Source organism: Lacerta agilis, chromosome 5 (assembly GCF_009819535.1).
Source record: "Lacerta agilis isolate rLacAgi1 chromosome 5, rLacAgi1.pri, whole genome shotgun sequence".
NCBI classification, from domain to species: domain Eukaryota; kingdom Metazoa; phylum Chordata; class Lepidosauria; order Squamata; family Lacertidae; genus Lacerta; species Lacerta agilis.
In genome coordinates this window covers 90191226-90217847 of record NC_046316.1, presented here as the reverse complement: position 1 = coordinate 90217847, position 26622 = coordinate 90191226, and the positions used below count along the sequence as shown (strand labels likewise).

At 41.7% G+C, this 26622-nt stretch overlaps 1 protein-coding gene across 1 annotated transcript; it reads left to right on the top strand.

The window, feature by feature from the left end:
• Nucleotides 1-285: 285 nt before the first annotated feature.
• LOC117047556 (cytochrome P450 2J5-like) lies at nucleotides 286-25982 on the top strand. Its single transcript, XM_033150832.1, has 9 exons — nucleotides 286-528; nucleotides 9328-9484; nucleotides 14822-14971; nucleotides 15305-15465; nucleotides 18531-18707; nucleotides 20010-20151; nucleotides 21722-21909; nucleotides 22864-23005; nucleotides 25439-25982. The coding sequence occupies exons 1-9, from the start codon at nucleotides 361-363 to the stop codon at nucleotides 25624-25626; spliced, it is 1473 nt and encodes a 490-aa protein (XP_033006723.1). The 5' UTR covers nucleotides 286-360; the 3' UTR covers nucleotides 25627-25982.
• Nucleotides 25983-26622: the final 640 nt, after the last annotated feature.

Below are 26622 nucleotides of genomic sequence, written 5' to 3'. Positions count from 1 at the left end.
CATATGTTTTTAATTTCATGAATGTACGGTATGCATTTCCCCAAATGTTTGTGGCACCAATCAGTCTTACACTACGTAGAATTCTAATTGCAATTCATATTAAACACACCCCCTGACATTTGAGTGACACACATAAGAATGATTATAGAGTCTGGCTGTGGTGCGTGCCTCGAGGTCTCATTACAGGGCTATTTGGGTGGGACGTCAGAAGCTTTGTTGCTTAATTGCTTTTCATTATGGAGTATATAAAAAGAAAAACGCCAAGGTCTCGGAGGAAATCAAAAAGCTCTTGGAGAAGGAGAGTTGAACCTAACTGGGCATCCTAGAAAGAAACAAGGTGAAAGAGACAGCAAGAGAAGGATGGAGATACGGGCATTTTTTATTGCTCTGCTGGTGGTTCTTCTGATTTTGCACTTCCTGAAACAACTCTGGTCACGCAGGCAATATCCTCCAGGACCTCTTCCGCTTCCTCTCATTGGAGGTTTGTGGCGATCCGGGACGAAGTTTCGTGAAGCTACTCTCATTAAGGTACTTACTTCTTAGTAATAACTCAGTCTAATGTCAATAATTGTTTTATCAATTCCCCCCAACCATTCTGGTATTTAAGCTTAAACAGTACCATGGGTTTAAATGCTAACTGCAAGGGCCACAATTTAATACACAATTGAATGCAAAGAAACTCCTACACTTAAAAGTCATTGAATTCAAATTAAAACTGAATTTAATTAAATATCATCCAAGGTTCCATTGCCAAAGTAACTTAATTCATTTTCAAGTCACCCAGAATTTTTACAAACTACTTTCAGGTGTAATAAGGGCAAGTAAAAGCAACTAACAAATCTCATAAATAAATAACAAAACAAAACAAAACAAAATCAATTTTGTGAATCTGTTAATCTGATTTTGTTCATTCCTGCCATTGCTGCTATGTTAATATAGGCCATACACAGGTAGACCCAGCAGCTGCCGTGCAGTTAAAAGTTTGATAGACCAAAGGAATGAACCTTTGAGGATGGTCATGAATGGAATCTATGACAAAGGGATTATTCCAAAATCATGGGAAGAAGCACTTATTTCAGTTATCCCGAAGCAAGGAACAGACAACAATCAGGTTAAAAACTTTAGACCAATTTCCCTTTTAAATAATGATTATAAATTATTCACTGGAATTATGGCAAATCGGTTAAAGAAAATAATGGGGGGATAAGATAAACAAGGACCAGACGGGCTTTCTGCCAAATAGACACATGCATAGCAATATGAGGAATGTCACTGATGTTTTGGAGTACCTGAGTGTGAAGAAAGAGAAAAAAGCGGCTCTTCTATTATTGGATGCAGAGAAAGCCTTTGATAGAGTTTCATGGCCATTTCTCAAAGGTGCAGTAGGATTATTAGGATTTGGTAAAAATTTCTTAAATGCAGTTGAGGCAATATATAAAAATCAAAGAGCAAAACTTATAATAAATAGTGAAATAACGGGAGGAATAAAGATACAAAGAGGTACCAGACAGGGTTGCCCTTTATCTCCATTACTTTTTATATTAAGTTTGGAATTTCTATTGGAAAATATGTGAAATGATGACAAAATCAAAGGTATTAAGAATGGAAGAGATGTTCACAAGATCAAAGCTTTTGCTGATGATGTCATTATTATGGTAGAAGAACCAATAGAAAGTATTAAACAAAGTATAAAGAGAGTGGAAGAATATGGAAGTCTGGCTCGCCTTAGCTTAAATAAGAACAAAACTAATATCTTGACCAAAAATTTGACAAAAGAAGAAATTGAGAGATTGCAAAAAGAGGTAGGATTGAAAGTGATAAGTAAAACAAAATATTTGGGAATTTGGATTACCAACAATACAAATAATTTATTTAAAGACAACTATATTAAGGCATGGAAGGAAATAAAGAAAGAACTAGATACTTGGAACAGACTAAATTTATCCCTCCTAGGTAGAATTGCAACTATAAAGATGAACATCCTTCCAAAAATGCTGTTCCTGTTTCAAATGATACCAATACTAGGAACATGCACAACCATCTTTAAACAATGGAAGAAAGAAGTGACTGCAAGATTTAAATATAAATTATTGATTGATATCAAGGACAGAGGTCGTTCGGCACTACCTGATTTAGAGCTCTATCACGATGCGGCAGGTTTTTTATGGCTAAAAGAGTGGATATTATTAGAAAATCATGAATTGCTAGACCTTGAGGGATTGGAGAACAAATTTGGCTGGCATGCATACCTGGTGGAGAATAAACCTAAAGCACATAGAGGGTTCAATAACCATATCATTAAAAAGTCTCTATTGAAAATTTTGGAAAAACACAAAAGACTATTGGAACCTAAAACACCTAAATGGATATCCCCAATCGAAATAATTACAGTTAAAAAAATAAATTCAAACGGAAATTGGGGCAAATATAAAGATCTGATAGAACAAAATGACGGGAAATTAAAAATAAAAGAGTATAATGATATCAAACACTTTTTAACGGGTTGGATCCAATATCATCAAATAAATAGTAAATTCAATCAAGACAGGACACAAAAAGGGTTTTTAAATGAACCTTCTTTATTAGAAAAACACCTGTTACAAAGCAGAAACAAAGTAATATCAAACATGTACAACATATTACTGGAATGGGAGGTCAAAGACGAGATGGTCAAAGAAACTATGATTAAATGGGCGAGAGACTTGGGGAAGATAATTGAATTGGAAAAATGGGAAAAACTGTGGAAAGAATCGTGGAAGTTTACAGCGGCGGAGGGGATTAGGGAAAACATGATTAAGATGTTCTACAGGTGGTATATGACACCAAGTAAAATACATAAAATGTATAAAACAAAAAGCAACTCTTGCTGGAAATGTCAAAAGGAAGAGGGGACCTTCTTACACATGTGGTGGCATTGCGGGGTGATTCAAAAATTTTGGAGCCAGGTTTTAGAAGAAATTCAAAAAATGATGAAATATAATATAAAGAAAAATCTGGAATTATTTTTATTGGGAATTTTGGATGGAGAAATAAACAAACAAGATGAAAAACTTTTCCACTACGCTACAGCCGCGGCTAGAACTTTGATAGCCCAATATTGGAAAAAGAAAGAAATGCCGGGAATTAAAGATTGGCAAGAAAAATTATTTAATTATATTGATCTGGCTAAATTAACTGATAAAATTAGAGGAAGTAGTGATCAAAAATTCAAAGAAGACTGGGGGAAATTTGGAGAATACCTGAAAAAGCAATGCCCCACTGTGAAATGCTGGCTCCATTTCTAGACACTCTGTATTGTGAATAAAAGTTAAAAAGGAAAGATAGAAGGAAATAGAATAGAGGGATTATAAAGAGTATCAGAGTAGTAAAAAAAGAAGAGATAGATCGATTTCCTGGGATGATGACAAGTGGAAGCCATGAGGGAGGAGGAGATAATATATAAAAGAAATAGATAAGAATGGACAGAAGAACGGAAGAAAGAAGTATTGCTAAAGGTTAGTAGAAATGGATTTATATGAATATTGAATATTGAATTGGATGTTATTATGTGGGTTTTGTATTATTTTTAATTTAGGTATATTGGATTGTATTATTTGTATGTATCTTGAAGTTTTACCTAAGGAAGTATTCAATCTGTTACTTTTAAATTTTATTTTTCTTTAGTTAATGTTAATGTTTCTATTTTAATGGGTTTTTCCCCCTTTTTCTTCTGTATTGATGCAATAAAGTTAATAAAAAACAAAGTTTGATAGAACAATGATGGAAGAAGAGGCGGATTTGGGGCTCTCGAATTTCAGTGGCTCCCTGTGCAGTGCTAAAATTCAGCACTGCCCACCCACCACTTGCTCTCCGTTATACATCATTGTTGTGGTGCCCCCTGATGCACTGGCACCCAGTGTGGCTGAACCAGTCATGCTACTCTAAAACTGCCTCTGATGGTTCCTCTGCATGCCCATCCCCTCTGCTTGTAAATAATCCACTTTTAATACAACAGCAAATCATTCTTAATCGATCTTGGCAGTAAACACTAATCTCCAGATAATAATCCCACCAAGAGCTCCTCCCCTCCCCCTCTCCTCCTCCCTTCTTCTTCTTCTTCTTCTTCTTCTTCTTCTTCTTCTTCTATCACTTATAGCCAAGCAAGATTGTCTTCCATGAACATGGACTTAACAGTGAGTCTGTAAGTGACTGTGTAGGCCTATTCTGGATCCACACATCCTTCCAGGATGGTGACATAGGTTTCTGGGCAGGAGTTGATCACAGTGAGGGTTTGCCAAGCGTGCCTTCCTCTTATGACATTTCTCCCTTTTGTCTTGAGTTTGAGCATCTTCAAAGCCCATGACATCTTTGGTAAGGGCTGTGTGAGTGGATCCTGAGCTTACAGGGTTAAAACAGCTCCCAGAGGTTTCTGTGATTTATGCTGCTTGTAAATAAAGCTTGTAGATTAGAAACAAGCTGGACTGTGTGAATTTATTGCTGGCAAGGCTCTGAGGCACAAGGCACACCGAACCGCTGCGCAGAAGAAGTCTGCAAAACTCTGCTGAAGCACAGGAGTGCAGGTACGCAACAGAAGCCTGCTGGGCTCTATTTTCTAAGTACTATTTTGTTTTGAGGCTTTTCCAACTCAAAACAGTACAGATTATGGACCGTCCACGTTTTCCTGGATCTGAAGAGGAGTTAAGCTTCCAGAACGTGTGTGCCAAGGCTGAGAGGAGCTGCCCTGGTCTGGGACTGAGTTGCAAAGCCCAGGAGCTCTTTGTGTGCCAGTGGGAGCAGCCAGCATTCTGCTGAGAGGCTTGGCTGTTTTGCAAACTGCAGCCAGAGCTGAAAGCAGAGAAGCCCAGCTCTGAGGTGCTGCAAAGGCAGTGGCACCTTGCTGGTGAAGGCATTGCATCTTTGGAGCCTGGAGTAATGCGTGAGTAAGCTTAAGACCCGGGAAGATGGCGGAGCCACCCCATGAGAGTTATAGTGTTCCATTTGAAAGGCTGAATGGGGCCAAATACCAAGAATGGGCTATGAGAGTTGAAGTTTGGCTACAGGCCAAAGGGTTGTGGGACGGCACGTTACAACCCCCAGCTCCAGCCCCGGGTGGGGCAGATGGTGCAGCACAGGCTGTCGCTGCTGCTGCTAGACGCAGAGATCAGAAGGCCAGAGGGCTGCTTGCTCTGAGCGTCGGTGCGTCCCAACACCACCACATCTGTGATTTGGCTACTGCATATGAGATGTGGAAAGCGCTGGCCTGGGTCCATGGTGGACCAGAAGAAGAGGCTGATGAAGCACTGCCCCCAGATCGGCTCAATGTTCTGTCGGGTCATTTGGCTACTGTTGAGCAATGACGACAGAGGAAGAAGGGGGCCAGACAGCCATGGGCTGTACTCCCAGGAGTGAGGGTGCATGCAAGTCTGAGGACACTATGAAAGCCTATGCTTCAAGGCGTTGTTTCAAGTGCGGAAGCCCTAACCACTTGCAAAACGAGTGTTGAGTCAGAGATGGTGCCAAGGTTGTTGCCCCTGACAACCAGCAGATAAGGCTGTGGGAAACGATGGCCTAGGAGGAGAAACGACGAGTCCTACGAGGATGAGGAGAAGATAACGCCACATGGCCGAGTACTCATTTCACAAAATGCTGAATTTGCTGAACAGGATAGGTGGGAACAGGTTCACGCCAATCCTAGTATTTTAATTCCTCTATCAGTACAACCACAGGAGCCTCTCAGGCAGGCAGCTGCTGAGGAAAGGCTAGAAAGTGGGGAAAATTTGCTCTCAGGCACTGACACTTTGCAAAGTGCCACAAACAGTGAATCAGAGGAACAGCAAAATGATGAGCTGGAGGAGCAACAAGAGGAGGAAAGTCCAGTGGTTATTCCTAGGAGGTCCACAAGGACTACCAAGGGCATTCCCCCTGATAAATTGACGTTTGGTGCAACAAAAGTGTGTCATGTTAATTGTTCAGAGCCACAGGATTTTGCTCAAGTTCTGAAACTACCTTCTAAGGAACAAACACAGTGGTTTGATGCCATGAAGGAAGGGTTGGAATCATTCAAAGAATATAAGGTTTACACACTAGCCAAATTGCCACCAGGTGAAAAGTTAATTTCTAGCAGGTGGGTCTTTAAAAGGAAGACTCGGGTATCAGGTGATACACGTTTTAAAGCTAGATTGGTAGCAAAAGGTTTTGCACAAAAGCCAGGAATTCACTATGATGAGCATTTTGCACCCACTGCCAAGGCAGAATCAGTGAGGCTTGTTTTGTCTGTTGAAGCTGACAAGAAATTGAAAGTGAGTCATTATGATATTACTTCTGCATATCTAAATGCTCTTCTGAACCAGGTGATATACATGCGACAACCTCCAGGGTTTGAGGAAGGGAATGATTTAGTATGGAAATTAGACAAAGCTGTCTATCGTCTTAAGCAAAGTGCTGAATGCTGGAACGATTGTATAAGCACACAACTCTTAAATCTTGGATTTAAAAGAAGTGTTGCTGATCCTTGCTTGTATACAAAAGCATCAGGCGATGATTACATATTGGTTTTGATCTTTGTAGATGATTTGATGGTGTCAGGTAGTTCCACAGGCAAAATTCAAAAGATTGCAAATCAGTTGGGGAAACTTTTCAAAGTGAAAGATCTAGGACCAATAAGTCACTATTTAGGGGTTCAAATATGCAGAGAAGCAGATGGAAGTTTTTTAATATGCCAAGAACAAAAGATTAAAGGCCTGCTTGAACAGCTAGAAATGCAGAATTGTAATGCTGTGCAAACTCCTATGACTGTAGATTTTCAAAAGACTGAAAGTGATGTTTTGTTAGATCAACCAGATTTATATCAATCAGTAATAGGATCTCTTTTATATCTGAGCCAATGGTCAAGGCCTGATATCTCTTTTTGTGTAGGTATTCTAAGCAGAAAAGTGAATAAGCCTAGTTTAAATGATTGGGCTGCTGTTAAGAGAATTTTGAGATACGTGAAGGGTACACAAAATAAGTGTATAAAATTATCTTCATCTAATTCAAGTGATTTGCAGGTGTTTGTAGACAGTGACTTCGCAATTTGTCCATCCACAAGAAAATCAACCAGTGGATTAGTGGTCATGTTTAGAAATTCACTAATTGGTTGGAAATCCAAAAAGGAAGGTTTTGTTGCTACATCTACATGTGAGGCAGAATTTTATGCATTATCTGAAGCGTGTAACGAAGTCACATGGTACAACCAGGTATTAAATGATTTAGGTTAAGAAGGTGCAACAGCCTGTGACAATCTATGTACAATCAAGCTTGTATTATAATCGCTAATTCAGGGAACACTTCAGCAAGTGCAAAACACGTAGCAATTAAGTTTTGCAGTGTTAAAGACTACATAATGTGCTTAAGTTAGTTTATTGTCAATCACAGGATAATTTATCTGATTTACTTACAAAAGCGTTCCCTAGGATACAACATGGTGAATTGATTGCAAAGCTGAATCTTGTGGATAAAGTGTATAAATAAGTTTGTTTTTTTATGTTTATGTTACTGCTCTCTAGGTCTTTGGGGGAGTGTCATGTGACAAAGACGCATGAGAACAGGAACAGCTGTTGATGCCTAAGTGCTGTAACTGTCATTCTAAGATGTAACTGCCATTCTAGTCTGTAACTGTCTGTCAGTGCTTTGTGAGTTACTTACCTTGACTGTGGTGACTAGTTTCTCTCAGAGTGTGTGCCAGTATAGAGAAGAGCCTATATTCTATATGTGATCTGTTTCTATGAAGAAGTTTATTTTAAACTTAATAAAAGTTTTTATTTGTCTCAATGAAAACTCTGATTAAATAATTCCCGCTGTGTGTCACAAAAAACTAACAAACCAGTAACACTTCCCACAAACACATTTTGAAAAGGTATAAGATATTAATCAGGAAGAGGACTGGTTGAATAGGAACAGTTTCGTCAGGGGCGGAGGGAGGCTCCGCGCTGCCCGGGGCAGCAGCGTGGAGGAGGCACCCCCTGGGGGCGGGGCATCGTGACGTTGCATTGTGATGTCACGACGCAATGTCAGGACTGAGTGTGCACGCGCAAAATGTTGCGCGTGCGCACTCCGTGGCTGGGCCCCCACTGCTTTTGCGGTGATGTTGCGAGCCTGCCAGGTGAAAAGGCGGCTTGTGGGGCTGTGGCCCAAGTGTCATCCCCCCTCCCCTGGAACCCAGGGCGGCCCGCCGCCCCGCCCCCCTAGCAACGCCCCTGAGTTTCGTCTTAAACACCTAAAAGTGTATAATGAAGGCACCAGCTGAACCTCCCTTGGGAGAACATTCCACAAAAAGGAGAGACTACAGAAAATGCCAGTTTTTGTGTTGCCATCCTCTAGACCTCTTGTAGAGAAGGCACACAAAGATGAGCCTCAGCTGATGATTGCAGGGTCCTGATCAGATCATATGGGGAGAGGCAGTCCTTGAGGTATTGAGATCCTAAGGCTTTGTAGATCAAAACCAACACTTTTAATTGGGCCCAGAAACTAATTGGCAGCCAATGCAGTCAGACCAGAATCGGCGTATTATGCTCAAACAGTCTTCTCCTGATGAGCAAGCTTGCCACTGAATTCTGCAGTATCTGAAATTTCTGAACTATCGTTGGATGCAGCCTTATGTATAACACATTGCAGCAATCTAAGCTAGATAGAACAAGAGAAAATCAAAACCGGTAGTTTTCCATTGCCTCCTCAGCAAGAATTCACTCCTTGTCAATCCATATTTTCTTTTATCTGTTTGTTTATTTAATCCATTTATAAGCCATTTTTTCAGAGAAAACAATTCAAAGAATACAAGACTACTTAGCCATCAGATAAGAACATAACTTTTAAAACATCTCTAATTGGTCATAATCTCTAGCCCAGAGATGTATTGGGGGACCTCTTTTTAATTCCTTACCATATATTTGTATGGTGGCGATGGTCCTGCTGTGACCCACCGTGGGTCAGAAACCTGACCCAGTGCTCTAGCCCAGCTTATGCAAACCTGGTGCCCTCTGGACTACAATGCCCATCTGCCCCAACCATCATGGCCAATGGGCAGGGATGATGGGAGTTGCAGTTTTACAGCCTCTGGTGGGCTCCAGTTTCCACATCCCTGCACAAAATGTGCAAGAGAGAGTAAAACAAATGGGTTGGGAAGGGAGGGAGGGAGGAAGGAAGGGAGGGAGGGAGGGAGGGAGGGAGGGAGGGAAGGAGGGAGATGCTGGCAAAAGAAGCTGTGAGAAGCTGTAGAGGTAAGGAATGCTGGAGCTCATGTGTTAAGTTGAAATAGCCTCCTGTGTACTTTGAACATAACATTCCTCTCCTCTCTTCTGACCCAAATGGTAGATGGCAAAGGAATATGGAAACGTTTACACCATTTGGGCAGGACATATACCCTTTGTAGTCCTGTCTGGATTCCAAGCAGTGAAAGAAGCTCTCATTGACCACTCTGAACAATTTGAGGAGCGACCAGTGATGTCTTTCTTTACAACAAAAGGAAAGGGTGAGTGGTGAAGAATGAGACAATCTACTGGTATTTCCCCCAGAGAAAACATTTACCGGTAAATGACTCAAAATAATAATAATAAATCCTTCCAGTATAGAATCATAGAATCATAGAGTTGGAAGAGACCACAAGGGCCATCTAGTCCAACCCCCTGCCAAGCAGGAAACACCTTCAAAGCATTCCTGACAGATGGCTGTCAAGCCTCCGCTTAAAGACCTCCAAAGAAGGAGACTCCACCACACTCCTTGGTAGCAAATTCCACTGTCGAACAGCTCTCACTGTCAGGAAGTTCTTCCTAATGTTCAGGTGGAATCTTCTTTCTTGTAGTTTGAATCCATTGCTCTGTGTCCGCTTCTCCGGAGCAGCAGAAAACAACCTTTCACCCTCCTCTATATGACATCCTTTTATCTATTTGAACATGGCTATCATATCACCCCTAAACCTTCTCTTCTCCAAGCTAAACATACCCAGCTCCCTAAGCCGTTCCTAATAAGGCACTGTTCCAGGCCTTTGACCATTTTGGTTGCCCTCTTCTGGACATGTTCCAGCTTGTCAGTATCCTTCTTGAACTGTGGTGCCCAGAACTGGACACAGTATTCCAGGTGAGGTCTGACCAGAGTGGAATACAGTGGTACTATTACTTCCCTTGATCTAGACGCTATACTCCTATTGATGCAGCCCAGAATTGCATTGGCTTTTTTAGCTGCTGCATCACACTGTTGACTCATGTCAAGTTTGTGGTCTACCAAGACCCCTAGATCCTTTTCACATGTACTGCTCTCAAGCCAGGTGTCACCCATCCTGTATTTGTGCCTTTCATTATTTTTGCCCAAGTGTAGTACTTTACATTTCTCCTTGTTAAAATTCATCTTGTTTGCTTTGGCCCAGTTGTCTAATCTGTTAAGGTCATTTTGAAGTGTCCTCTGGGGTATTAGCCACCCCTCCCAATTTGGTGTCATCTGCAAACTTGATCAGGATGCCCTCAAGCCCATCATCCAAGTCATTGATGAAGATGTTGAATAAGACTGGGCCCAAGACAGAACCCTGTGGCACCCCACTAGTCACATCTCTCCAGGATGAAGAGGAGCCATTGATGAACACCCTTTGGGTTCGGTCAGTCAGCCAGTTACAAATCCACTGAATGGTAGCATTGTCTAGCCCACATTTTACCAGCTTCTTTACAAGAATATCATGGGTCACCTTGTCAAAGGCTTTGCTGAAATCAAGATAGGCTATATCCACAGCATTCCCTTCATCTACCAGGCTTATAATTCTGTAAAAAAAATGAGATCAGGTTAGTCTGACATGACTTATTTTTCAGAAACCCATGCTGACTTTTAGTTATCACAGTGTTCCTTTCTAGGTGCTCACAGACCGTTTGCTTAATGATCTGCTCTAGAATCTTTCCTGGTATTGATGTAAGGTGACTGGGCGGTAATTGTTTGGGTCCTCTTATTTCCCCTTTTTGAAAATTGGGACCACATTTGCAATCCTCCAGTCTGCTGGCACTTCGCCTGTTCTCCAGGAATTCTCAAAGATTACTGCCAGTGCTTCTGAAATCACCTCTGCCAGTTCTTTTAATACTCTTGGATGTAGTTCATCTGGCCCTGGAGACTTGAATACATCTAAATTAGCCAAGTATTCCTGTACTACCTCCTTACTTATTCTGGGCTGTGTTTCCCCTGCTGAATCATCTGTTCCATATTTTTCAGGTCGGGCATTGTTTTCTTTCTTGGAGAAGACTGAGGCAAAGAAGGCATTGAGGAGTTCTGCCCTTTCTCTGTCTCCTGTTCGCATTTCACCATCTTCTCCTCTAAGTGACCCCACTGTTTCCTTGTTCTTCTTTTTGCTACAAAAATACCCCAAAAAGCCCTTTTTGTTGTTTTTAACCTCTCTAGCAAGCCTGAGTTCATTCTGTGCTTTAGCTTTTCTGACTTTGTCTCTACATGTGCTGGCTATTTTTTTGAATTCCTCTCTGGTGGTTTCCCCCTTTTTCCATTTTTTGTACATATCCCTTTTAAATCTTAACTCAATTAAAAGTTCTTTAGATAGCCACCCTGGCTTCTTTAGGCACCTTCCATGTTTCCGTCTCACTGGTATTGCCTGAAGTTGTGCTTTTAATATCACCCTTTTAACAAGCTCCCAACCATCATGAACTCCCTTCCCTTATAGTATTTCTGTCCATGGGATTTCACCCAGCATTTCCCTAAGTTTTCTGAAGTCGGCTTTCTTAAGGTCTAGAATTTGAGTCTTAGTATGCTTGGTTGCTCCTTTCCACTGTATAATAAACTCCAGTAGAGCATGGTCACTCCCACCTAATGATCCTGCCACTTCTACCCCACTAACCAGGTCATCACTATTGGTTAGGACCAGATCTAAAATGGCTGATCCTCTTGTTGCTTCTCCCACTTTCTGGACAATTAAAGTGTCTGCAAGGCCAGTGAGGAATCTGTTCGACCTTATGCTCTTGGCTGAGTTTGACATCCAACAAATATCAGGGTAGTTGAAATCCCCTAGTACTACTATCTCACTTCCTTTTGAATGCTTGGCCATCAGTTCCAGGAAGGCATCGTCTGTGTCCTCAGTTTGGCTTGGGGGTCTATAGTAAACTCCCACAGTGAGATCTCTGTTATTTTTCTCTCCCTTAATTTTGACCCAGATACTCTCAACTTGGCTTTGGAGTTTCAAATCCTGGATCTCTTCACGGGTATACACATCCCTGACATATAACGCTCCTCCTCCTCCTTTCCTGTTTGGTCTATTTCTCTGAAATAGATTGTATCCCTCTATTACTACATTCCAATCATGAGACTCATCCCACCATGTTTCCGTGATGCCTATTATGTCATATTTCATTTTCTGTACCAAGAGCTCAAGTTCATCTTGTTAATTCCCATGCTCTGTGCATTAGTATACAGACATTGAAGACCATTGATCATTCCCCCATGGCTCTTATTTAAGGATATTTTCCTCCCACCACTAGGTCTGTGTTCTGTTTGCTCCATTTGGTCCTTGACATTTGGATGATCATCTTCAGTACTTGATAGACTCTTACCTTCAGGACCACTGTCTCCCTCCCCCACATAAGTCAGTTTAAAGCCCTCCTGATGAGGTTTTATAGTTTCATGGCAAAAACATTCCTTCCAACCCTTGTGAGGTGCAGCCCATCACTTGCCAGAAGTCCATCTTCAAGAAACTGCAGACCGTGATCTAAAAATCCAAACCGTTCCTGTTTGCACCATTTGCGAAGCCAGTTGTTCACTTCCCCTATTTCCCCCCCTCTCCCTGGGCCATGTCATTCAACTGGGAGGACAGATGAGATAAGAGCTTCATAATCACTTTTGATCTTCTGGAGGCTATGGCTTGCAGTGTCATTGGTTCCCACGTGGACCAAAAGGAAGGGATATTTGTCAGTGGGTTTTATGATTCCTTGCAGCCGTTCTGTTACATCTTTGATCTTGGCCCTGGGGAGACAGCACACCTCTCGAGACCACAGCGCTACCTGTGTTAGCACCTTAGAGAACAACTAAGGCTCATACAAATAACAAACTTAGTTGGTCTCTAAGGTGCTACTGGAAGGAATTTTTTTATTTTGTTTTGACTATGGCAGACCAACACGGCTACCTGCCTATATTTAAATCACTGTCTGTATAATCAGAACAAAGCTTCTCTATTAACTGCATGAAATGGGTTGTGGGAGCCAATGCTAGTCCTACAGAAGACCCATTGTAATTAATGTGCATGGCTAATGAAGGTCTATTAAATTCCATGAGTCTGCTCTGAATAAAACTTACCTAGATACAACCCAATCCTCTAGCAAGTGCTTTATGGATAGCCTAACTGCTGCCATTCATGCACTAGTAACCTCCAGGCTGGATTACTGCAATGTTTGTTATCTGGGGCTGCCCTTGAGGTTAGTCCAGAAGCCGCATCTGATGAATAATGCAATGGGTCAACTGCTCATGGGGGCAGGAACAGCCAACATGTTGAAAGATTTCCACTGGCTGCCAATTAGCTACTGGGTTTATTTTATTTTATTTATTAAATTTATATACGGCCCTTCATCAAAAAATCTCGGAGTTGCTCACAGAATAAGTTCATGATGTTGGTTTTGGTGTATAAAGGCATATACAACTTGGGATTCAGATACTCAAAAGAGCATCTCATTCCTTCTACACCTAGTCAATCACCACACTCTGTGGGTGAGGGCCTCCTGCAGATACCATCGTGGGAGGCCCATTCCATACAATGTAGGCATGGGACCTTTAGTGTTGTGTTCCCTCTCTTTGAATAGTAGGCAGTGTCCCCCCTGTTGTCTTTTCGGCACTTTCCAAAGACCTTCCCCTTCCAAGAACAGATTACCAAACATTCAAATAGGAGAGTCATGGGAGACTTCAATTTCCCTGATATCTATTGGAACTCAAACTCTGCCAAGAATGTATGGTCCGGCAAATTCCTCCATTGCCTTGCTGACCATTTCATTTGCAGAAGTCAAAGACAACCCCCCCCATTATATTATTGCAAGAAAGTTGCTAAAATGTGGGATGAATGAGGTACTTGTTAGGTGGATTTGTAGCTGGATGACTGACAGAACCTAAAGACAAAACAAAATAAAATATTCCTTCCAGTAGCAGCTTAGAAGGATTTTTTTATTTTTTATTTTGTTTTGACTATGGCCGACCAACACGGCTTTGTTGTTGTTCAGTCATTTAGTCGTGTCCAACTCTTCGTGACCCCATGGACCAGAGCACGCCAGGCACGCCTATCTTTCACTGCCTCTCGCAGTTTGGCCAAACTCATGCTAGTTGCTTCGAGAACACTGTCCAACCATCTCATCCTCTGTCGTCCCCTTCTCCTTGTGCCCTCCATCTTTCCCAACATCAGGGTCCTTTCTAGGGACTCTTCTCTTCTCATGAGGTGGCCAAAGTACTGGAGCCTCAACTTCAGGATCTGTCCGTCCAGTGAGCACTCAGGGCTGATTTCTTTAAGGATAGATAAGTTTGATCTTTTTTCAGTCCATGGGACTCTCAAGAGTCTCCTCCAGCACCATAATTCAAAAGCATCAATTCTTCGGCGATCAGTCTCCTTTATGGTCCAGCTCTCACTTCCATACATTACTACTGGGAAAACCAACACGGCTACCTATCTGTAACTAGAACCCAAAGAGTATTCATTGAAAATTCCCCTTCACTTTGGAATTCTTGGCTTCAGAGAGACCAAGTAGTTATTAAATTCAAGGACATGAACTTCAGTGAACATAGTTTCTTCCAGGCTGGCAATTTAATTATTTACATTAATTTCTGTAAATAATCATTTCTCAATGATTTTCCAAAGGTATTATATTATCAAATGGTCACGTCTGGAAGCAACAGAGACGGCTTGGAGTGGTTACTATGCGGAAGCTGGGACTGGGGAAGAAAGGCATGGAGCACAAGATAGCAGAGGAGGCCCGTCAGCTTGTGGAGGTCATTGCACAATCAAAGGGTACATGATCCTAGGTGATGGTGATGGGTTTTCTTATTTTCCAGCCTGCAGAAATCTATGTGTACTGCCTCTGTCCATTTTGGAAAGTGATATGCTTTAGAATCACAGAATGGTAGACTTGGAAGGGAGCCAGAGAGTCATCTAGTCCAATCCTCTGCAATACAGGAATCCTGACACAGCTGTCCCTGGGTGGGCTTGAACCACCAACGTTCTGTGAGACACACTGACCCATTGTGGTGGAGATCACAGCGGTTTCTCTTGACCATCATAAAATCCCACTCTCAGTATGAACAGGAGCAGCTGAAGTCACATTAATATAACTTTATTTTGCAGGTCAACCACTTGACCCCTCCATGCCCATCACTAATTCAGTCTCGAACATGATATGTGCTATGGCTTTTGGGCACCGGTTTGCTCTTGAAGATGAACAGTTCCGGAAGCTGATAGAAGCCATGGATTTTGCCCTAAAATTTCAAGGCAGCATCCAGCATTCTGTGAGTAGACATTTTCATTCCTACTGAGCCAGAGTATGGTCTCCCAGGGTCTTAGGTCCCCCACTCAGCATTCTGGAATCCATTAGCTTGGAAAAACGAATAAGGAGACTATGTCCAACCACAGGGGACTCTTGGGGGGAAAGATGGGATAAAAATGGAACAATGACCTTCAAAAAAGGTCATCTAGAGTCCAGGGGTTAGCATAATAATCTTCTCAAGAAGGGGATTACATAGTTTTGTTGCCATCATAGTGAATTAAATTTGTTTTCTCTCTGCCCACTGAATATCATGACTCATGGGACTTGTGTGCTGAGCCTGAGGTAATATATTGGCAGCCCTATTGTGGACCCGTTTAAGATCTTCAGGTTTTAAGAAAGACAAAATATTCCTGAGGCACTGGGACCTAATGTGGTATATTGTCTCCCAAAATTCAATGGCCACAGAACCCTGAGAGTCTGTGGGTGAAATAACTTGGAAAAGCAGGGACTAAGGAGGCACAGAATGGGATATCCTGAAAGACAGCAAGGCTGGACGGCTGGCTGGATCTGTAAGCTCTACACTGCAAGGCCCACAATTGGAACATGTGAGCATCTCTTAATTTTGGAAACATTTAAAGAGAGCCATAAATGCCCATGTTTCAAGAGTGCTACAATAACTGTTGAAGAGTCCAATCCTAAATTCAATAGAGGTGCACTGATTTTCCCAAGGGGGGGGGGGAGCAAATCAATTTGATGATTTGAATGGGGGGGGGGAAGGTTGAATTTAGCAGTGGCAGTCATGATTTTGCCTTCTGTGAGCCCCCTGCAGCCACCACCTTTCCTGGATTTTTTAAAATAGTTTCTCCCACTACAAAAAGTAGCTCCCTTCTGTATGACCCAACTGAACCCTTTTGAACTGGGGGTATGGGCAGACCTGTCAATTTCATTTTCTCATTTTTCCTTGCCTTAAATACAGTTCTTCTCATTTCTACATCAATTTCTGATCTTAAAAAAAGTTCTCATGAAATTTCACCAGCATTTTAGTGCTAATTTCTCTTAATGCACACGTTTGCCTAATATTCACATTTTTGCAAAGCAGCAAATTGCATGTTTGTGTGTTGTTTTCAACAATATATGCATTCCTAGGCACACCTGCCCATAGTATTTCCTTTTCCACTTACCTGGGACATGGCAGACAACCCTATATTAGTCCAACTTTCAATTTCTAGTTCCTCCATGTATTCAGAAAAGTTAAAAAAGGCAAAAGATTTCTATGACCTGAAGATCTTCTTGGACGACATCTATATAGAACTTTAAAAAATATTTAAAGTCTCATTCATAAAAAACCAGAAGCATTTCTACTCAGAATTACAGGACCAAACGTTCCGAGGAATGTAAGATAAGTTTTTTTATATGCCACTATCACCACGAGAATCCTAATAGCGACTTAGTTGGAAGAGTGATAAAATCCCTTTCAGGTCAGAATGGTTTCAAAAATTAGTTGAATACGCTAGCCAAATTAACAAAAAGAAAGAAAGAAAGAAAGAAAGAAAGAAAGAAAGAAAAGACAGATAATTCAAAACAAATATTGACAGTGGTAACTCTGGTTACGAATGCTTCTGGTTACTCACGCTTCGGGTTACGAGCTTCGGTAATCCGGACGTAGTTGCTCCTGGTTGCGAACGTTGCCCCAGGATACGAGCAGAAGCCGCGCGCCAGAGGCATGCACGCAGCGGGAGGCGTCATTAGCGAATGCGTGCCTCAGGATAAGAACGGTTTCAGCTTAAGAACAGACATCCGGAATGAATGAAGTTCATAACCAGAGGTACCACTGTATCAAAAAATGGGAAGTTTTAAAAACGTATCTTAAGAACAGTTGTTGCTGTTTGAACTCTGTTGTAGCCTTTGAATATCCTCTGTAGCTGTAATAAGCAAGAAATAAGGACATAGGAGAAATAATACTTTATTATAAAATCAAAGGATAAGTTTATGCAATAAGTTAGTAAATACTAAGTCAGGAATGCTTTGATGGTGTTTCCTGCTTGGCAGGGGTTGGACTGGATGGCCCTTGTGGTCTCTTCCAACTCTATGATTCTAAGTATGGAGACGACAGAAAGTTAGATGTACACTAAGATTTATTGTTAGAATATATGAGGTTTTTTTTTTTTAAAAAAGCTTTGTTTCCCTTGTAACAAATGACATAAATGTACGACATTCTTTGTTATTGTTTAAGTTTGTGTATACACACACACACACATACACATACAGTGGACGCTCGGGTTGTGAATGTGCTCCGTGAAGGAGGCACGTTCACAACCCGCAGCATCCATATCCCGCAGCACTGCGTTTGCGCACGCTTAGTGACGCAATTTGGCGCTTCTGTGCATGCATGAGTGCCGAAACCTAGAAGTAACCCATTCAGGTACATCCGGGTTTGGTGCATCCGTAACCTGAAAACGCCCAACCAGCAGCGATCGCAACCCGAGATATGACTAATGTATTCAGAAAGGGTATGCAATTGATATTTAATGCGAAAACTAGGAAGAAGGAAAAGTTTTCTTTTTAAAAGATTTTTTGTAGAGGAAAGATGGGCATTACTTGACTGGGCAACTGGGGAATTTAATAAATAAAATAAGTAATAATAAAAATTGCAGAAGCGCACATTTCAAAAGGATGGCTGTGTTTGAATTTGCATATTAGACAAATTCATGTTTAAATGTGAACTGACTTGAATGCCACCCCCCACCAATACTTATTCTCCACCCATCCCCACCTCCTGCAAAAAGACTACACAATTGTTCCAGAAGGAGTCCTGGGATTATTCCCAGTTTTGGAATGAAGTCTGGGAGCTGGAAAATATATTGAGCAATAGTTTTCTTTCACATTTTCAGCTACGGATAATTCCCAGAACCAGTTGTTGTGAGATTCAGTAGAAGTTGCAGACACCTTCCTTCTTCTCAGTTAGACTCAAAGTCATATGCTAGCCCTGAAGAATTATGCAGATTATTAAAGTGGTAATCCAAAACATGAAACATGTGGCCAAGTTTCCTCATGGTAATGACAGCATTATTGCTATCTTTCCTCTAGCTGTATGAAATATTCCCATGGCTTATGAAACATCTCCCAGGGCCCCACAAGAAGGCCTTGTCCTGCATGGAAATGGTAGTTTCATTTGCAAAGGAAGAGATAGAGAAGCATAAGGAGAATCTGGCTCTGCATGAACCACAGGATTTCATTGATTTCTATCTGCTTGAGATGGAGAAAGTAAGTACCTGCTTTGAAACCTGAATATTGCTCATCCGAAGAGTCATTATATTCCCTCTTACATGTGAATACTAATCGCTTGCCAAGACACCATTATTTTTATTCCAAATCTCAGCTGAAAAGCACATTGAGTTTCCCCAAATTTCCCTCATAGTCATTTTAGTTGCTAAAGTAGGTTGACTTCCACCCATAAGCATGTATTGAAATGGGTAGGAAATGCCAGGTACAGTGGTACCTCAGGTTACAGACACTTCAGGTTACAGACTCCACTAACCCAGAAATAGTACTTCAGGTTTAGAACTTTGCTTCAGGATGAGAACAGAAATCGCACAGTGGCAGCGCAGCAGCAGCAGGAGGCCACATTAGCTAAAGTGATACCTCAGGTTAAGAACAGTCTCAGGTTAAGAACGAATCTCCGGAACGAATTAAGTTCTTCACCAGAGGTACCGTTGTATTTCCATAACCCCCAATGTGAGTGTGAATGCATGGAAATTTGTGTGTGTCAAGTAAGGGGTCTTCCCTTTGGAGCACTGCTTCTTTGCATAAATTATTCTGGATTGGTGTTCATGTTGCATTCAAACATGGGCAGAGACAACAGAAAAGCTCGACTGGTTCAACAATTTCATTTTTTATCTCACTCTTCTTCAGTGGAGGATATGTTGGTGCATCCTTCCTAGGAATGAATACAATTCCCCCAGTTTGCCTTGTAGCCCCAATCTGTGGCTCTCAATTCAGGCCAATTTTCTGTAGGCCACCCCCAGGACCACCTGTTCTAGATCCATCCCTGAAGCAATTTTGTGGGTGGGGCTAAGGCTTTTAAAATGTTTATTTTCAAACAACAACAACAACAACAATAACATTATTATAACAAACTGAGAAAGGTTTAAAAAGAAGGTTGGGAGGGGTGAAATTGCTAACAGACCTGGGCAGTGGAATGCCAACAGGAGACATCCCTTTTCACACCACCTAGTCCACCACTGGTGAAGAAGCAGTGCTGGCAGTGGTGGCAGCTTCATTGAGATTTCATCAAAATCTCACAGGATCTTATTGGATACCACTGTTGCTGCTGTCACTTTGCAGGCACTGCTGTGCAATGCAGGTAAGGGAGGAAGCAGCAGCATCAGGGCAGTGGTGGTGGCATCTTCCCATTTCACTTCAGGTGGTGTGATGGGACCCTTGACCCCTTATTAGGCATTTCCTGGTGTTATGGTAATAACTGGGAGAAAGTAGATAAAGTAAGTGCTGAAGGACAGATTCTAATGCATGTAAATGACATGTCACCTTCCCTATTTTCAACATCAGAGCAGGAATGACCCAGAGGCTACCTATAATGAAGAAAACTTGGCTCAGTGTATCTTTGACCTCTTTATAGCAGGGTCAGACACAACCACCATTTCTTTGAAATGGGCGCTTCTCCTCCTGGCAAGTCATCCAGATATCCAAGGTGAGAGAGGGAGCTATGGGAGCCTGGGCTTTTCTTGACCTCTTGACAATGGACTGTAATTCTTTAAAGGTTTCATACATATCTAATGAGATGCTAAAACAAGGAACATAAAGGCACAGAAATAGTTAAAAGTAAGTGAGTTTATGATGGAAGTTTTGGAAGACAAAGGGTTATCAAAATAAGTTAAATGCTTTTGACTTACACATCTGGAAAGACCCCCTTCCAACATTTTCCTACATAGTTTCTGGAACCTAAAATCAAGGTCATCAGAAGCAGAAATGTAAAATGCCCTGAATAGCCTGTCCCCAAAGGAAGCTTCCAATCTATTATTACTAGGACAGGAAGAGATGGAGGGTCTGAATGTGTAAAGAAGTTGGAACAGGAGGCGGTTGTGGGCAGTGGATGAAGCTAAGTGAGTCAATGAAAGTTTTTCTGAAGGAGAGGAATGTCTGTGCAAAAAGAGGGAAGACAATTTGAAGATTGGGAAATGGCATGGTCAAAAGAAGGGAAAGAAAGATGCATAAAGAGGTCATTGTTTTTGCCAGGGTGAATATAGTGATGAATCCAGAGGTCCAGGTACCTTCATGACAACCCGCAAGCCATTCCCCTTCTAAAACTGCAACAAATATGAAATGTTAACCAATGCACAGATTATGACCAGTAACAAGCCACCTGTTTTCTTACTCTCTCTCCCCCTCTTTGCTGAACATTCAGCCTGGAAGAGTTCTGGTGGGCTCGCTCACTCCCTCTTTGCATTTTATTTGGCCATGATAAAAGGACTTTGGAATCTTTCGAAATATAAATGGCAGTTTAACACATTGCCAATGAAGCCACCTTTTCCTCTGCACAGCTTAGCGAGTGATTTTCTCTTTGAGAGAAGCTCATTTATCTGCTATAAAGAGGCAGGGGTGCCAAATCGAATAAATTATTCGGGGGCAGGTAAGCCCCAGTCCACATAATTGATTACAAGATGTGGCAACCCCCCCCCAATTTGAATGGTAACATCCATCAACTTTGGGAAGTACGGGACCCTCAAATATTTTAGGGGGGGAGAGCAAAGGGACCTCAACCTCTAACAGTTGGATCCCATGCAGAGGACTGGCCAAGAGGTCCCCAGCAGATGCCATCATTGCCTCTGCTGTGAAATAAGTGCCAGAGCCCTCTCCCTGCTTCTCCTTGGTCTACTACATGATTGATGTTTGCCAAGATCAAGTAAGGAAGAGGATTAATGAAACAACGTAGGAAATACTGAGGGGTGGGGGGCATGTTTTTCAAAAATGTGTACAACAGAAAGCCTTGGATCACAGCCCTTCAGCAAATCCAGCCAGTTCATGTAACCAGAAACAGCTGAGAGGAGATTCACTTTCCCCCTTTTCACCCCTGGGATCTTGAGTGGGGAAGAACCATGTACACTGACATAAGCTCCTTGGAGAAAAAAGTAGGCTATAAATGTAAGAAATGGGGAATCATTCACAGAATCGTATGGAATAAATTCATGGGAAATAAATGCCCATATAAAAAAACATAGCAATATTCAGAATAAACCATATCTTTCCATCATTTTCTTCAGATAAAGTCTACAAGGAGATAGAAGATGTCATAGGTTCTGCTCACTCAATCAGCTATCAAGATAAGAAGAAATTGCCCTACATCAATGCTGTGATTCATGAAACACAGCGCTTTAAATATGCCTTACTTTTTGGGGTTGTCAGGCAATGTACAGAGGATGCGAAGATTCATGGTTTCCTCATTCCCAAGGTATAGAAGCATGATACAACTGCACTCCTGTATCCCAAGAACAAACAGTATGACAGGGACATTTTTGTGTGTGTGGAGTATAGTGTCAACAGTGTGATGCAGCATCAAAAAGAGCTAATGCTATACGAGGCTGCATCAACAGAAGTATAGTGTCTAGAGCAAGGGAAGTAATAGTAGTGCTCTATTCTACTTTGGTCAGACCACATGTGGACTCCTGTGTCCTGTTCTGGGCACCACAGTTTAAGAAGGATATTGACAAGCTGGAACCTTTGCAGAGGAGGGTGAGCAAGATTATAAAGGGTATGGAAATTAAGCTTTATGAGAAATGGTTGAGGAAGCTGGTTATGCTAAAACCTGGGGGAAAGGGAGGCTGAGAGAAGATATGATAGTCATCTTCAAATATCTCAAGGGCTGTCACATGGAAAATGGAGAAAGCTTGTTTTCTCCTGCTCTAGAGGGCAGGACCTAAACCAATGGCTTCAAGTTACAAGAAAGGAGATTCCAACTAAACATCAGGAAGAACTTTCTGACAGAGCTGTTGTGGAATTCCCTTCATTGGAGATTTCAAAGCAGAGGTTGAATGGTCTTCTGTAATTTAAGCTTTAGTTGAGATTCCTGTATTGCAGGTGATTGGACTCAATGACCTTTGAAGTCCTTCCAGCTCTAAAATTCTATTATTCCTGTATCAAGAGGAGGAAAATATGGAGACCAGAAGTCTTCCTCTAGTTTTGGGTCTTCCCTTTTAAAAGAGGGATGGAGAGAATGAGGCCGTCCTCTCGACTGCCAAAAAAGGGAGCTTTTAAATGGGAAAAAGTTAGAGATGAAATGCCACTCTCCCCACAAAAACCCCACCCAGTTTAAATTCAGTTTCAATTTCAGAAATATTATCCCTAGGGCAGTGAAGGAAACGTATTGCTCTGAGTGCATTCCCATTCAATTGTTTCTTCTTTGCAGGGGACAGCTATTATTCCCGATCTGCGTTCTGTTCTTCTTGATCCCACACGATGGGAGACACCAACAGAGTTCAACCCAAATCATTTTTTGGACAAGAACGGACAATATGTGGCTAGAGAAGAATATCTGCCATTTGGTGCAGGTAAATGCCAATGTCCAAGCTATGATGTTATTTGTAGGTATGCTTATTGGGGAGATTCCAGGAAATGAGAACAGCAGCACCACGGGAGGCTGAGCAGAGGTAACATCCTTCTGGCAGGAGTAGCGCTGCTGGGCAGCAGAACATTGCAAGGCAGCGGCACATTTAGGCTAAAGCTTCCCTGCATCTTTTCCTGGGACATAATTTAGCCTGGTCTGAAACCACACTCAGAACTGAGTCTGCAATGAAATCACGCCACTTCCTATTTCTTTCATCCTGAGCTCTATAGGAGATTGGGGTATGTGTCAGTTTTCCATTTTCAAAGAACAAAGGAATATATCTGTCAGGAGCTGGGCTTTTAGTATCATCTGCCGCATGCTGCAAAATATTGTTCCTGCAGAAATTCAGCAGACATTCTCATTGGTAACTTCCAAACATCTCTTATCCTTTCTATACAAATAATTATGCCTATTCAATTGTTGATGGTGATGTTTTAAAGTAAAGATGAGACAGCCATTTTTTTATGATTATATAGAATGGTTTTACAGGTTCTTCTGGTTGGTTGTCAGGGAAAAAAATAGGTATATAGCAGGGGTGGCCAACTCCCAAGCGACAGCGATCTACTCACAGAGTTAAAAACTGGCAGTGATCCCTTTTGGGGGGTTCAGGTCAAAGTTGCTGAGTGTTTTTTTTAGGAAGGAAAGCCCTGTTTTTTTGGGTTCAGGTCAAAGCTGTTGAGCTTCTTTGGGGGGAGCCAGTGATCTATCAGTGATCTACCAGAGGTGTCATGATCTACCTGTTGGACATGCCTGGTATATAGAAAGGAGAATTCCAAGATCCAGGTTTGGGGCAAGTACTCTTTGGTGAGAACATCCCAGCAAAGATTTTAAATAAAAAAACATGCAGCAAAGTAAAGTGTGGAAATATAGGCTGCTAGACCTTTCATATATGCCCTTGTGAGTTCTTTTCAAAGTCTCGCTCTTCCCCAGAGGAGGAAAAAGAACACACATTTGGTAAGTTTATAATGGTTCACATACAAACTCTCCAAAGGTCAGAGTCCTGTGCTTTTCCACACAGCATTCAGAAAACATTGCACAGGCAGTAAAACTTGACTTAGATACAGTGCTGAAAGTTCCTAAATTATTGGTGTTAGCAGGGCTATTTTCAAGCTGGAACTCAAAGAAACTCAGTTCCAGCCCCTGTCAGGTGGGTGATATTGCCATTATAAAAGGTATTTGTGGTAAGTTTTAGGACCTCTTTTTCTAGAAAAATAGCACTGGGTATAAGGACCTGGGTCCATGTATACTGTACACTCGACTGCATTGTTAATGCTGGGTTTTGTTGAGTCATAATTCTCATATTACACTTATAATCTTGTCGTATTCTAAGACTATGATGATGAAACAGTTGAAAGGCAAATACATGTGTCTAATGTATTCATCTTAGAGGTAATGAGTTTTCTTCTTTTTCCATAAGACAGCAAAGAGTTATTTTACTGAATCTTATAGTGTCACCTCTGACTCACAGAAGCTCTCAGGCAGAGACATTGTGATGCTCCAAATAGACGTTCTATGAGCTGCCCTTGGAATATTAAATTTGCAAATATTATACAGTGGTACCTCGGGTTACAGAGGCTTCAGGTTACAGACTCCACTAACCCAGAAATAGTACTTTGGGTTAAGAACTTTGCTTCAGGATGAGAACAGAAATTGCACAGTGGCGGCGCAGCGGCAGCAGGAGGCCCCATTAGCTGAAGTGGTACCTCAGGTTAAGAACAGTTTCAGGTTAAGAACGGACCTCCAGAACGAATTAAGTTCTTAACCTGGTGTACCACTGTATGGTGCTTTCCTTATCGTCCCTGCCTCCCAGCAATATACCCTTCCAAACATTTTATGCTGTTGTGTGGGAGGGAGGGAAGAGCGAATTCAGAAAACTACGATTTTTTTTTAATGATTAGCCCTGTGCTGGACCTTGCACAATGCTATACTCTAGAAGAAGACTATCAAGTTCATAGAACATCACCCTTGGAGATTGTGCAGAGGCAGTTGAGTATTTTTTAAAAAGCCTTGCAGCTCTCTTTCTGTCGAGCACCAAATAAACAAAGAGACCCAGAAACCTTTACACCGAAACCAGGGCTGCAAGCACAGGGTAATCGGCTACTACAACTTCTACTCCCTCCCTTCCCATCTCTCAGTTTCTTTCAATCTGGGCTTGTGACTTATCCCTGCTGTTGCTCAGGGCAGTTGACCAAATTTTGTCTTTCATAATCAACCATGAAATGTTGGCACTCAGCAGGCTAGGGAATTGACAACAGCCTTGATTATTTCCCTATCCTAACTATGTCTAGTTCACCAAAGTATTATGTAGAGTACAAAGAAATGGACACTGGAAAGTAAATTATTGCTCACTTGTTGCTTTCCCCTTGTCTCCTCCTAGGGTCTCGCATGTGTTTGGGAATGCAGCTAGCAAAGATTGAAATATTCATCTTCCTGACCAGCCTGCTGAGAATGTTCCGCTTCCAGCTGCCAGAAGGAGTGAAAGAAGTCAATCTAGAGGCTATACCAGGGGGTACAACACATCCCCATCCTTATAAACTCTGTGCTGTTCCCCGCTGCAAGGCGTAATAAAATAGGAAAGTTCCAGGGGGCTGCACTCATGCTTCCTCTACTTGCCAAACTCTTTGCCATTCCTGACACATAGAATATATTGTAACGTCTAGCATCTTAGAAATAAAAGATAATTCTAAACAGACCTATAAGACATACCTCCCTTTTGCCTGAGGCTGTGCACCCTTAATCTCACAAAGCATGAGATCAAAAAATCAGCCAACACCCTTCCAAGATGGCAATTTTGTAATTCAAAACCTCTTAAGTAATCTAAGGTTAAACACTCACGTGTTAGGTAGCAGAGAACAAAAACAATAGTTAATCATCAACTATTCTACCTCTCTTGTACCTGCGATACAGTAACAATATTTTTATTATCTGGACACATAGTCAGCATACCTTGGACACCTTCCACCAGACATTCAATAACTTTCACCCCACCATCAACCTAACAATGGACCAATCTATGCAAGAAATACATTTTCTGGACACTACTATAAAAATACAGGATGGACGCATAGACACCACCTTATACTGAAAACCAACTGACTGGCAAACATATCTACATGCTTTCAGCTACCATAACAAACATACCAAACAATCAGTTGCACATAGTCAGGTTCTACGTTACAGCCGCATCTGTTCCAACTCTACACACCGGGATTCTCACCTAAGAGATCTACAGTACACCTTTTAGGAACTAAAATACCCGACTGATGAAGTTAAACAACAGATCAACAAAGCCAGACTGATACCCAGAGAGAAAATAACAGAACACCACAATTGATCACATACAGCTCCCAAGTTAAAACAGTTCAATGCATCATCAGAGATCTACAACCTCTCCTAGACAATGACTTAATTCTCACTGCCATCAGTTGAAGTCGTTTGAATTAAACAGTAGCCTGAACATTTAACCTTCTTCTTGGGTAACTAACATCTCTCCTGCCCATTGTTTCTTGCTTAGAAAAAAACTTTCCCATGGAACTAAATACTAGAAACTTGAACCACTCA